The sequence below is a fragment of the Gastrolobium bilobum genome, unplaced genomic scaffold (assembly GCF_033153095.1).
Source record: "Gastrolobium bilobum isolate Gb01-03AN ecotype WA unplaced genomic scaffold, APGP_CSIRO_Gbil_v1 utg61225, whole genome shotgun sequence".
Classification (NCBI taxonomy): Eukaryota; Viridiplantae; Streptophyta; class Magnoliopsida; order Fabales; family Fabaceae; genus Gastrolobium; species Gastrolobium bilobum.
This window is the reverse complement of record NW_026895586.1, coordinates 157,298-169,932: the sequence shown is the minus strand read 5'-3', so window position 1 is coordinate 169,932 and position 12,635 is coordinate 157,298. Positions and strand designations below refer to the sequence as shown.

Genomic DNA, 12,635 nt, shown 5'->3' with positions numbered 1-12,635 from the left:
ATAAACAATATACCAAGATGCTTGACTTGACAGGTAATTCGTCTTTGATTGATTTTACTACAACCATGAATTATAAGAGAATAATATATGTAATGTATTAACTATTTTTTCACTTACCATTATTTCGACTATATTATTTATTCTGCATTGGACTTTTTCATATAGGGATTGATGTGAACAGTGAGAATTCAGTGCTTTCAACCGTTACTGCGTTCAGTGATGAAAACTATATATCATGGTATCATTATACCTGTGAATACTTTTTTGGGAACACTATGTTGTAATTAAATATTTTTACATGCACCTCCTTCGTTGACGTCATATAAATTCATTAAAGCCTTTTTTTTATATGTGACATACAATGTAGTTCCCCATATGATAACGGTACAAGTACGACTTCAGCTGATTTGGATCAACAAAGTGAGTTTAAACACCTAACACTGTTTGTATTGGATTTTTAAAATGCAAGCACAAATGCTTCTATACGAATGGTAACTGGAAAAAAATAATAGTAAATTAATTATTTTGAGCGTTGTTTATTCTCTAAATTTATTATTTCCAATTTTCTATTGTTTAATTGCAAATTAAATGTCTAAATGATAAATGTTATACTCACCGATTTTTTACATAGCATATTCAAGAACAGTTGTTTACGACTTATACTGGTGCGCATTTGCTTAATTAAATGCGCTGGGAATAAATTTATTTATATTAGAATGTCTTTTATTATTTTCGTTACCTCTTGCTTTGTGTTACAGATACTGATAACAATGAATAAGAGAACATGATGGGCTCTCTTTCTAACGATTTTAAATTTTCAGATATTAAATCACAACTCTTTGTTCGTGATGGGCTCTCTTTTTAGTTTTTTTTATTACGTTTTCCTGTTGTGTTATATATATGGATATGGATGATTCCAATGTGCCATTTTTTTATCTTTTACAGATCATCTTGGAGAATATTTGTCTGCAACTTATACTCAATATGGTGAGCACAAATCCGATTATCATGAAAAAAAAATTGTGTTCACATTTTTCCTTCACCTCCTTTGGAGCAAAAGTGGATGGATCAGTAAATCAAGGTTCTGGCCCTTACTGTTTTAGAGTTGGGGGGAGAGTTCATCATTTAATTGGCAGTCTTCTGCCTGCTGATAGTCAGTCTCCAAAATTTGCTCAACTTTATATTTACGACACTGAGCATGAAGTGGACAACAGACTTGGTTGTCTAAGGTATATTTTTTTTTTGACCCAATTCTCATGTTTCATATGTGGAGTATCTTTTTATGTTGAGTAATATGAATGACAATTTTTTTATTTATTAAATTTGCAGTTCCACCAGTACTGAAGATATGCTTGATCCTGAAATTATCTGATTATTGAAGGAGATGTTCGATAAGCACAACAGTATAGCTCAGTCTTTCAGGTACGCTAGAGACCGTTATAAGGAAGATGACTTTAATGTGTAAAGTTGAGGCTTATCCGAAGGCGTGGTAATGATGGAAGAGTTTATAATCTTCCGACAGCATCCGAAGTGGCAGCTTTGATTGTTGGAGATATAGACAGTGCTATGGGCGATAGGGATATCATTATTGAAACACAAGATAGAGTATTGCAGCGCATCGATGTGAAGCATCCATTATATCTTGGCTTGCAGTATCCATTGTTATTTCCATATGGTGAAGACGGTTATCGTGATGATGTCCAGCGTACTGTATCCAGTGGTAGGAAAAATGCAAGAGCCATGATCAGCATGAAGGAATTTTTTTCGTTTAGACTTCAGATGCGATCTGGAGAATCATAAATTCTACATCGATCAAGGAAACTTTTCCAACAATTTCTGGTTGATGCATACACTATGATTGAGTTTGAACGGCTTAATTTCATTCGATATAACCAGAGTCATCTGAGAGCTGAGTTGTACAAAAATATAAAACATTCATTAGATAGCGGTGAAGATGCAGCACTGAGCACTGGAAAACGTATCATTATACCTTCTTCATTCACAGGCGGACCTAGATATATGGCTGAAAATTGTAAAGATGCTTTCGCAATTTGCCGTTGGGCAGGATATCCTCATCTTTTTATAACAATTTCCTGCAATCCTAAGTGGCCAGAAATTACACGATTTGTTAGGGCCAGACAGCTGAACCCTGAAGATCGGCCTGATATTCTATGCAGAGTCTTCAAGTTCAAATTGGACCAGTTGCTACATGATTTAAAAAAGGAAAATATTCTTGGCAGAGTCATTGCATGTAAGTATATTATAAACTTGATACTCTTTTTGTTAACTGGATTTTATACAAAAAAATTTACGTCATGCATTGAATCTTTCTATAACGTTGTTGTATTCTTATTATTACTTATGTTATATTCTTTGAATGTAACAGATGTTTGTACAATCGAATTCCAAAAGCGCGAACTACCTCATGCTTATATTCTTCTATTCTTGAACCCTTCAAGCAAAGCTGAAAGTGCTCTTGATATTGATAAATTGATTTCAGCGAAGATACCTGACAAGGAAACGAATCCTACGCTGTTTATGGCTGTCACGAGTTACATGATACATGGTCCATGTGGTCCTGAAAATTACAAATCTCCTTGCATGAAGGACAGACGGTGTTCAAAAAAATTTCCAAAAAACTTCTGCTCCCGTACTTTGATTGACGATGATGGATTTCCTCATTATAAGAGAAGAAATGATGGGAGAGTTGTGAACAAAAATGGTGTTGAACTTGATAATCGTTATGTTGTGCCCTATAATGCACACCTTCTTTTAAAGTACCAGGCTCATATCAACGTTGAATATACTTGCCAGAGAAATGCCATTAAATATCTTTTTAAATACATCCACAAAGGGAATGACAGAGTGATAGCTGCCATAAATCATTCGGACGATGAAATAAAAATGTTTTATGACTGCAGGTACTAAAAATAATCTCCATTGTGTTTTGCTTTCCTACAAAATTGGCACAATTTTTTTGAGAAATTATTAACTTAAATGTTCACCGATTTATTTATTTATGATAGGTATGTCTCCGCATGTGAAGCAGCTTGGAGAATATTTGGATTTGACATTCATTCGAGATATCCCCTGTTCAGAGATTGCCATTTCACTTGCCTAATGAAAAGAACATTATTTTCAGTGATAATGATTCGTTGTATGATGTAAAGACAAGGGCGGAGTCTAGACTGTCAATTTTTGAGTCTTGGATGGATGCAAATAAAAAATATCCAGAAGGTAGGCATCTAACTTATGGAGAGTACCCGACTGAATTTGTTTTCAAAGAAAAAACGCATGAATGGAATCCGAGAAAAAAGGGATTTTCCATTGGAAGGATAAATCGTTTTTCTGCCAATAATGGAGAAGATTCATATCTTCGCACCTTGCTTAATTTTCAAAGAGGTTGCACCAGTTATGAAGATCTTAGAACGATCAATGGCGTAGTTTTTCCTACATTTAAGGATGCGTGCTATTCTTTAGGACTTCTGGATGATGACAATGAGTACATTGATGCAATTAAGGAGGCAAGTTCCTGGGGATCTATTGCTTATCTTAGATGTCTGTTTGCTCTGTTGTTATTTGCCAACTCAATGAACAGACCTGAAAAAGTTTGGGAAAAGTGTTGGAAATTTTTATCCGACGATGTTGTTTATCGGCATAGGAAAAGAATAGGACGTCAAGGTACGTGTTATAATAATATTTCATACAATTTTTTTTTTGTTTAACCGAAATCAGCATATGCTGCCTTAGTACTTATTAGCTTTTTTTGCCCGTATTCAGCAAATGTTGCTTTAGTGCTTATTTTGTTTTTTTTTTCCCGCATTCAGCAAATGATGCTTTAGTACTTATTTCGCTCTCTTTTCTTTCTTTGATTACTTTATCTTTGTTAATTTTTTAATTTTTTTTCCTTTGAATTTTATGCTTTGTCAGATGCAATTCTTACAGAAGAGTCTATAAAAAACATAACTCTTGAAGAAATTGATAAGGTACTGCAGAGCAATGGGAAATGCCTCTCTGATTATCCGTCAATGCCACGCATCAATAGTGAAACTTTGCTTGATGTGCAAAATTGATTAGTGTTGGATGAATTAATGTATGACAGATTTGCTTTGGAAGAGGAGCATAAAAGACTAATTAATTCCCTCACTGATGAGCAGAAAGCTGTTTATGATAAAATTGTTTCAGCAGTTACGGCAGGTAATGGAGGGTTATTTTTCCTATACGGGTTCGGTGGTACAGGAAAAACATTTATTTGGAATACTCTTTCAGCATCTATTAGATCAAAAGCTGGAATCGTACTTAATGTTGCTTCTAGCGAAATTGCTTCCCTTCTGCTTCCTGGAGGACGAACAACGCATTCTAGATTTCGTATTCCTATTCAAATCAATGAAGATTCAACGTGTAATATAAGGCCGAAATCTACTATAGCTGAGTTGCTGTCAAAAACAAAGTTAATCATTTGGGATGAAGCTCCAATGGTACATAGATTTTTCTTTAAGGCTCTGGATAGGACACTGAGAGATGTTCTTAGAATTTCTGATACAAGCTGTGCTGATATGCCATTTGGTGGAAAAGTTGTTGTTCTAGGAGGTGACTTTCGGGAAATATTACCTGTCATTCCTCATGGCAGCAGACAAGATATAGTTCATGCAACCATCAATTCTTCTCATCTATGGTCCCATTGTCATTTATTAACTTTGACCAAGAACATGCGTCTTAATTCTGGAAGTAGCGCTCACAATTTAGAGGAAATAAAAGAATTTTCTGAGTGGCTACTTAAAGTTGGGGATGGTAATCTTGGAGATGATGTTGATGGAGAATCTATTATAACAATTCCAGATGAATTGTTGATTAGAGAATCGGAAGATCCGCTGTTGGATATGGTTAATTTTGTTTATCCGAATCTCTTGGATAATATTTTGGATCAGACCTTCTTTAAAGAACGTGCTATTCTAACTCCTAAATTGTCCGATGTTGCTATGCTAAACGAGCACCTAATGTCTATGATTCCTGGTGAAGAAAGGACTTTTTTGAGTTCGGATAAAATTCTTAAGCAAGGTGGGACTTCCTCTGTTGAGGATGATGAAATCACCCCTGAGATCTTAAATACATTATCATGCTCAGGGATTCCTGATAATAAATTAATCTTGAAAGTTAAAGTTCCAGCAATGCTATTAAGAAATATTGATCAGTCGAGAGGTTTATGCAATGGCACGAGATTGCTTATTACAAAATTAGGGAATCATGTTGTTGAGGCAATTGTACTTACAGGAAGCAATATAGGGGAAACTGTGTTAATCCCTAGAATGACGATGAGCCCATCGAGTCATACATTTCCTGTAAATTTCCAAAGAAGACAATTCCCCCTGATTGTATCGTTTGCCATGACTATCAACAAGAGTCAAGGACAATCACTTTCACATGTTGCAATTTATCTCCCTAAGCCTGTCTTCACTCATGGGCAATTATATGTGGCACTGTCTAGAGTAAAGAGTAAGCATGGATTGAAGATATTGATACTTGATGAAAATGGCTGCGTTACGAATAGTACCCTTAATATAGTTTACAAGGAAGTATTTCAAAGACTGCTATAGTATATTGGGTTCTTTCTTCAAAGATATAACTTCGTTGTATGGTACAGGTAAAGACAAAAAAAATGATTGTTTATTCGCGTCTCTTTTCCTTATCTATCTTCAAAGATATGACCTTTATTATCCTATTTTCTTTCCTATTTTTAATGTAACAATGAATGACTGTTTTGTTATTTAAAAAAATGATTGTTTGGGACCTTTGAAATACTGACAAAATGAGTTCGGCCCGGAGGGCCGACCCACCATGCCAAACAAACCAATTTTTTTCCCGTGCATCGGCACGGGTAATTCACTAGTATATATATATATTGGTAGACTGTATCGTGTGTATATTAATATGGAAAGAACCATGTGTGTTTGCAAATATTGTGTAAATAATCTGTAAATATTTTAGTTTACTTTTTTCTAGGATAATTCCTTCTATAGTTTCCTAATTTTGCCTATTGACTTTTATATATATATATATATGGAGTTTACATTTTTGTAGCTGCTATACGTGCAGCAATCAAATACTTGCTATATATATACTTGAAAGCATTAAATGCTGGAAATCATAACCATACAAAGGATGAAAGCATTAAATGTGGGGAATCATAACCATACACCTGTCGTTGCTGTACGTAAAGCGGCTGCAGAAATGATTATATATATATATATATGTGTGTGTGTGTGCATGATACATGCACGGTAACTAGGGGTGCTAAACGAGTCAGGGGCCTTACAGGGGCCTTTGGCTCGGCTCGTGAAGGCCTGAGCTTACATATCCAAAATTGATTGTTGGACTCAGGCTTAGACTTGTATAAAAGCTCGTTTAATAAAAAGGCCTCAGGCTCCAGTTTAAAAGCTCGGCCTAAGAGCCTCTCAGGCTTGCCTAATATATTAATTTTTTATATTTTTTATACTACTTGTGATAGCTCTCTCTCTCTCTTATCAATCCATTTCATCTCATTTTATTAATTAAACAGATTTTTTGAATGATTTTATTTTATATTATGCTATTTGGATATACATTAAATTTATGAATATTTATGGAATTACTAGTGTTGTTGATTGTATATTTTGTTTGAATAAATTTTTGTTGTCTTATTTTTTTTAAACAGACTAACAGGCTAAACCAGGCTTTTATTTTTTGTAAATAAGACAGACCACAGGCTGAAATTATATTCATGACAGATAACAGGCTTGGTCAGACTGACACATTTAAATACAGACTTAGCCTTTTAAGACCAAAGCTCAGCTCGGCTCGACCCGTTAACACCTCTAATTGTAACACTCCGTTTTAGAACTAATTTGTTAATATACATTATGATATTAAGCGTAATAATAATCAGGGTAAATAAACGTGGAATTACGTATAAATTTTTCCTTTAGATACAATAGCTAATAATGCATCAACTTATCTCAAATATGCATAACAAGTTTTTATACAACTAGGGGAAACAACCATCTATGCATCAAATGAGCCTAAGCGACAAACTCATCACAAGAGGGTTTGACGTCATATCTCAACTAAAACCTTAAAATATTAGGTTTGTTGGTCTTTTCACTTATATGTACCATACTTAGCTTCTTTCTTTCTCATGTGAGATTTTTTATCACTGACACTTGAATTCTCAACAATATTAAATAGATAAAGTAATGCTCTAATATCATCAATAAAAAGTCATAGTACATAATATCATCTAACTAATTAAATTATTTCTAGAACACCTATTTTTTAACTTGAACGCCGTTGACTCGAATATGATCTAACGGTGTATAATTGACAGTAAGGGTAATAAGATTAAAGTGGTAGTTTTACCATTATTTTTTAGACATTTATTTTTTTTAAGGTATATAATTTTTATGCGAAGTGTTCAATATATACATGGGAAATACTTTTCTTATGTTGTAGGAAAAAAGTTACTTCATGTTGTAGAAATAAAATTATAAATGGGACCCACAGGTAAGAGAAGAGAAAAAGAGAGAGTGATGAGACCTAATACTTTTTTGTGTGTGTATGAAAGTTGTTTATCTCATGTAAAATGAGATAAACATAACCCTATATATATATATATATATATATATATATATATATTTGGAGGATACCATAATTCACCAAGTAATATATGGAAGCGGGGGCCATAGCTAATTAAACAAACCAAATGAAAAACTCGAAAAAAGTTATACTTTTGTGTGGTTTTTGCCTTATATTTATCATATATTTATCATCCAGTTTTCAGGCTATTTAATTAGTATAATCACCCATTGTATTGAGTATATATTATAATTCAGCCGTTCAGCACAAAGCTTTTCTATCACGTCTTCTGATAATAAAATAATTCCCTCTTTAGTGGTTCTCATTTTGGCTGATCTGGAGCATCTGGGATTTGTCCGCCATTTGCTTTTATGCTAGCTAAGACTAATTAAGACGTAGTTTGATGAATTAATACGAACAAGGCATTGGTATTAAACAATGAGAAATCAATAAGATATATCTCTACACAGCATGGCTTATTATCAAAATTCAAAAACTAGATGCCTAGGCATCGCAGTGTCTCGAGATTGTGTAGCGTACATTCAATATGCACAAGAAAAAAAAATCCAAACCCCATGATACGCTTTTTGATCATTTCCGACAGTTTTTTTTTGTAGTAATGTCTTTTTATACGATTTGGGGCATGCCAAAGAAAAAAAACGAAAAAAAGAAAAAGAAAGAAACAGTCGTGTATAGTTAAGGATGAGCCAAATTAGTTCGATAATATTTGTATTTTAAAGGGAAAAAAATAAAGGAATATGAAAGGAAAAATATTGTATAAAACATCATTTTTAAAGTTTTATTAATTTGTTCAAATATCCTTCAATATTTTTACAATCGTATAGTCAAGATGCATTCCTGAAAGAAGTAAATACTTATTGTTTAAATGAGCATTATGATTTCATGACAATCAATTCATCAATATATAGTTTGTTCAACGAAAAAAAAAGAAAAAAGACACGGATCAATGTTTTTTCAAGTTAATAAGCTCAGATTTTCTGTAACTAATTAAGTATAATTTCCAGATAAAAATGTACCATCTCTTTTGCGTAGAGATATCAGGTTGCGTGCATCTCTATTCGATTATAAATGGGATTTTCTAATTTGGGTTTAATCATAGGGTTCCTCGTTTATGTCGCTGCAAATGGAAAAAGTTACAGCAAACTTATTAACACTAGGATACGGAACTATATCCTGAAATAAAAATAAAATAAAATTCCAGGAGACAAAATTGTATCCTGATAAAAATAAGTGTTGCTGTAAATTTTTTGATCTGTAGCAACAGAAGCTGTTAAACCCTTAATTATAAATAGTTTCTCTTACTTATCCCAATGAGAATCAAGTTAAGCGATTTTTCAGAAAATAAGTATAAGTTAGTTAATTTTAATTAATTAAATAAAAAAAGATAAAGGAAATCAACTAAACAATTTAAAACAGACTAATCAAAGAACTCAAAGACAACAAAAGTGTATGGACAACATAGGAAACTTCATCGATCAAGCACCTGGCCCACGCAATACAACAAGAGGACACACAAGGAACATGCTCTTAAACCCTGGACTTCTTGATTAACCCTACAAAACGATAAGGATTGATTATGATATTTCAAGATTGTTATGATTCGTATCAATCGATACATGGTGCTGCACCCAGGTTGTCGAAGCATTTGGCATGGAAGAGTTTTCGTCAATTCTTAAACTTTATAAATCGAATTTCATTGTAATTTTTTTTTTAATGGTTTATATATAATAACATATTCCATGGTATGCCTACAACTATAACTTTTTGATTAGTCGAATAGATACCGGGTTAAATCACACGCGGTTTGGCCCAGTCAAATATTCAACTGGCTTTCTATTGGAGTGGTTGTAATTGAGAGAGGGATAGAGAATCTTGTGCTGGATGGTATTATTTAGCTAGGACAAATGTGGAGGGTACTTGCAATGCATTTTATCGCTCAAGTCAGTATATGATAAATGAATTTTAGTAAAGATGGATTAGATTATCATATCTGAGCTTCAAGGCTCTGCTATATATAGTAATTGGTTGTTCTGCTTATGCTTCTTTAATATGATGACATTTAATCTCGTTAATGGGAAGAAGCGGTTTCTACGAGTTATTTTGTGTGCGAGATGCCTATTTATGGACTATATCTTCTAGGTGTAGCTGGAATCAGGTGACTGCCTCTTAGCTATTAGCTATTAGCTATTAGAGTAATTGTAGAGTTCTGAGCTGATGATAGTATAGTTGTATACCTGCGAGATGACATCAACGCGGGATAGACGCATTTCCTTAACCTTTAAATCTTGGTTGTTGGGCTTCTTGGGTCAAGGACAAGTTGGATCTTATATCCTAGGTGGGATAGGTGCACATCACTCTTTCTAGGCTATAGTGTATAAAAAATAACTGCAAAATTGAAGAGTCAATATCTGGAGAAATTATTATTTGGGGGATTTTAAATGATTATTGTATGTTAATTTATAAATTATTAAAGATATACATAATTCTTTTGTATTCTTTTATATTAGTTGTTATTTCTCCTTTTCCTGGTTTATACTTTTCAGTTTTTCCTCCTTTGCGTAATTCACGGGAGTTCAAGGGTCAATGATAAAAAAGCTTAACTGATACCATTTTATAAGTAGAAAACAAAATTGCAGAAAACGCAAACAGAGGAAAGAAATATGATCATATTTCATTCATTGTACAGTAACTTGAAGGTGCCTATCCTATTATATAGGGAAAAAAACAAAATAACAATTCCACCAATAATAACCTTGGTGTGGTGCTACTTCTGAATTTTCACATTTCGTTGATGATTTCGATAGCCCATACTATCTTGGTAATGGTGACCATCCTGGACTAATTTTAGTCACTCATTCCCTCACTAGTTCGAATTTTAATTCTTGGTCTTGTGCTATGCTGATTGCACTCTTCTTCGTCCTTCTTAGGATAATCACTTGTTCACTGCCTATAATTGCTGCAATTCAATGGTGATTTCCTGGCTTCTGAACTCCGTTTTCAAAGATATCACTGATAGCTTGATGTATTTCATCAATGTTTACGATGTTTGGACAGATCTTCACAATCATTTCCATCAGGCAAACGGTCCCTGTTTCTTTCAATTGAAACTCTAGATATCATCTCTACAATAGGGTGCTCTCATTGTCAATGGCTACTACACCCGTTTGAAAACACTATGGGATGAGCTCCTCGACTACTTACCTTGTTATCCCTGCACTTGTGGTGCCTTACAATCCATCACCAATGATCGTGACCAGGACCACGCTATGCAATTTCCCATGTGATTAAACGACTCATACTCTTCGATCCAAGCTCAAATCCTTCTTATGGACCATCTTCCCTCCTTGTCCAAAGTTTTTTCTTTAGTGTTACGAGAGGAGCGTCAATGAGAGATTACTACCTTTGTTTCGGTGGTTCCAGATGCTTCTTCAATGCAACCCGTCGTTCCACCGCCATCTATTGTCGTTGCTACTGGTGCACCTCCACGTCGCCAGCGCTCCTTCTGTACTCACTGCAAAACAATGGACCACACAAAGGACAAATGCTTTAAGTTGCATGGTTACCCACCAGGGTATAAGCCCAAACCCACTAGGCTCAATCCCATTCTTCAATCTAACACTGCCATTTTATCTATCTCTGATTCACACTCTTCTTCCTCAACTTTCACACCACAACAATATCAACAATTGCTATCCCTTGTCTCACAACACCCTAACCCTCCTTCCCTTTCCTCTCAACCACCTTCCTCTAAGGTTGACATTAACCCCCATCGTTGCTAGCTTCAGTGGTGAGTTCTCTTCCACTTTACCTTCATCTTGCTGGGTTCTGGACACTGAAGCTACTCATCATGTCTCATGTGCTCCTTTGTCGTCAGTGTCTTCCCCTTCTGCTTTCGAATCAGTCGTGTCTCTTCCCTGCAAGGGTTCTTATATTCTATCTGAATGTTTGATTCTTCATGATGTTTTGTTTGTTCCTATTTTTTCATTTAATCTACTTAGCATCAGTGCCCTTACTCGTAATACTAACATTGTTGCTCATTTTTTGTCATCTCACTGTTTTCTCCAGGAGCGTCTCTCGGGAAAAACAATTGGGATTGCTAGTCTTGTCCACAGTTTATACATCCTTGACTCCACTGCCCTTCTCCCTACAAAACATGTCCTCCTCACCCCTTTGTTTTTTTGTAGTTTCAAAAAATGTTGCCCTCTGCACTCTAGATTAGGTCATTTGTCTCTATCAGTTTTATCTTCAATGAAACAATGCTTACATCTTGATTCCATTTCTGATACTTTACCTTATACTGTTTTCCCTTCAACAAAGCAAAAACATTTACCATTTTTATTGAATCCTAAATTGTCTCCTCATCCCTTTGATTTTATTCACTACGATATTTGGGGTCCAATTACCCTTGTATCCATTGATGGTTACTGTTTTTTCCTCACCTTTGGTAGATGATTTCACACGCTACACATGGATATTTCTTCTTAAACACAAATTTGAATTCTCCTCCATTTTTTCAAATTTTTACACTCTCATTTCCAATCTGTTTCACATGTCCATCAAGTCTGTTCGCTGTGATAATGCCTTAGAATTCAACACCCATTTCTTCTCTTTGAAAGGCATTGCACTCTTCCATTCATGTGTTGAAAGACCACACCAAAACTCCATGGTTGAACGCTAACATCAACATATACTTGATGTTGCGTATGCTCTCTATTTTCAATCCTAAGTTCCTCTTCCTTATTGGCAGGACTGTGTCTTAACATCTGTTTGTCTTATAAATTGAACTCTTTCCCCTGTCGTATCCAACAACACTCTTTTCACACTCCTTTACAAACAACCCCCTCAATACTCTCACCTTCGTGCATTTGGCTGCCTTTGTTATGCTTCCACCATTTCCCATTCTCGGCACAAGTTTTTTCCTCGGGCATTAGCTGCTGTTTTCCTTGGTTACCCACCCGGTTACAAAGGATATAAGCTTTTAGACCTCCAATCCAATTGTGTATTCA

General features: G+C 34.7%; 2 protein-coding genes across 2 annotated transcripts; both read left to right on the top strand.

Annotated features, from left to right (window-relative positions):
• The first annotated feature begins 1,854 nt into the window (after positions 1-1,854).
• LOC133318012 (uncharacterized) lies at positions 1,855-4,073 on the top strand. The gene is made up of 4 exons (XM_061519944.1): positions 1,855-2,251; positions 2,387-2,921; positions 3,143-3,681; positions 3,931-4,073. The coding sequence occupies exons 1-4, from the start codon at positions 1,855-1,857 to the stop codon at positions 4,071-4,073; spliced, it is 1,614 nt and encodes a 537-aa protein (XP_061375928.1).
• An 18-nt stretch (positions 4,074-4,091) lies between these two features.
• LOC133318005 (ATP-dependent DNA helicase RRM3-like) lies at positions 4,092-11,408 on the top strand. Its single transcript, XM_061519934.1, has 2 exons — positions 4,092-5,199; positions 11,050-11,408. Exons 1-2 carry the CDS (start codon positions 4,092-4,094, stop codon positions 11,406-11,408), a joined length of 1,467 nt encoding a protein of 488 aa, XP_061375918.1.
• The last annotated feature ends 1,227 nt before the right edge of the window (positions 11,409-12,635 follow it).

What these genes read in the sequence shown, in the direction of transcription:
- LOC133318012 (XM_061519944.1), top strand. Translation starts at nt 1,855, where the DNA reads ATGATTGAGTTTGAACGGCTTAATTTCATTCGATATAACCAGAGTCAT. An exon ending in TCTTGGCAGAGTCATTGCAT is followed by an intron (nt 2,252 to 2,386) that starts GTAAGTATATTA and finishes TGAATGTAACAG; the next exon opens with ATGTTTGTACAATCGAATTC. An exon ending in AAAATGTTTTATGACTGCAG is followed by an intron (nt 2,922 to 3,142) that starts GTACTAAAAATA and finishes CATTATTTTCAG; the next exon opens with TGATAATGATTCGTTGTATG.
- LOC133318005 (XM_061519934.1), top strand. Translation starts at nt 4,092, where the DNA reads ATGTATGACAGATTTGCTTTGGAAGAGGAGCATAAAAGACTAATTAAT. An exon ending in AAATATTGATCAGTCGAGAG is followed by an intron (nt 5,200 to 11,049) that starts GTTTATGCAATG and finishes CGGTGGTTCCAG; the next exon opens with ATGCTTCTTCAATGCAACCC.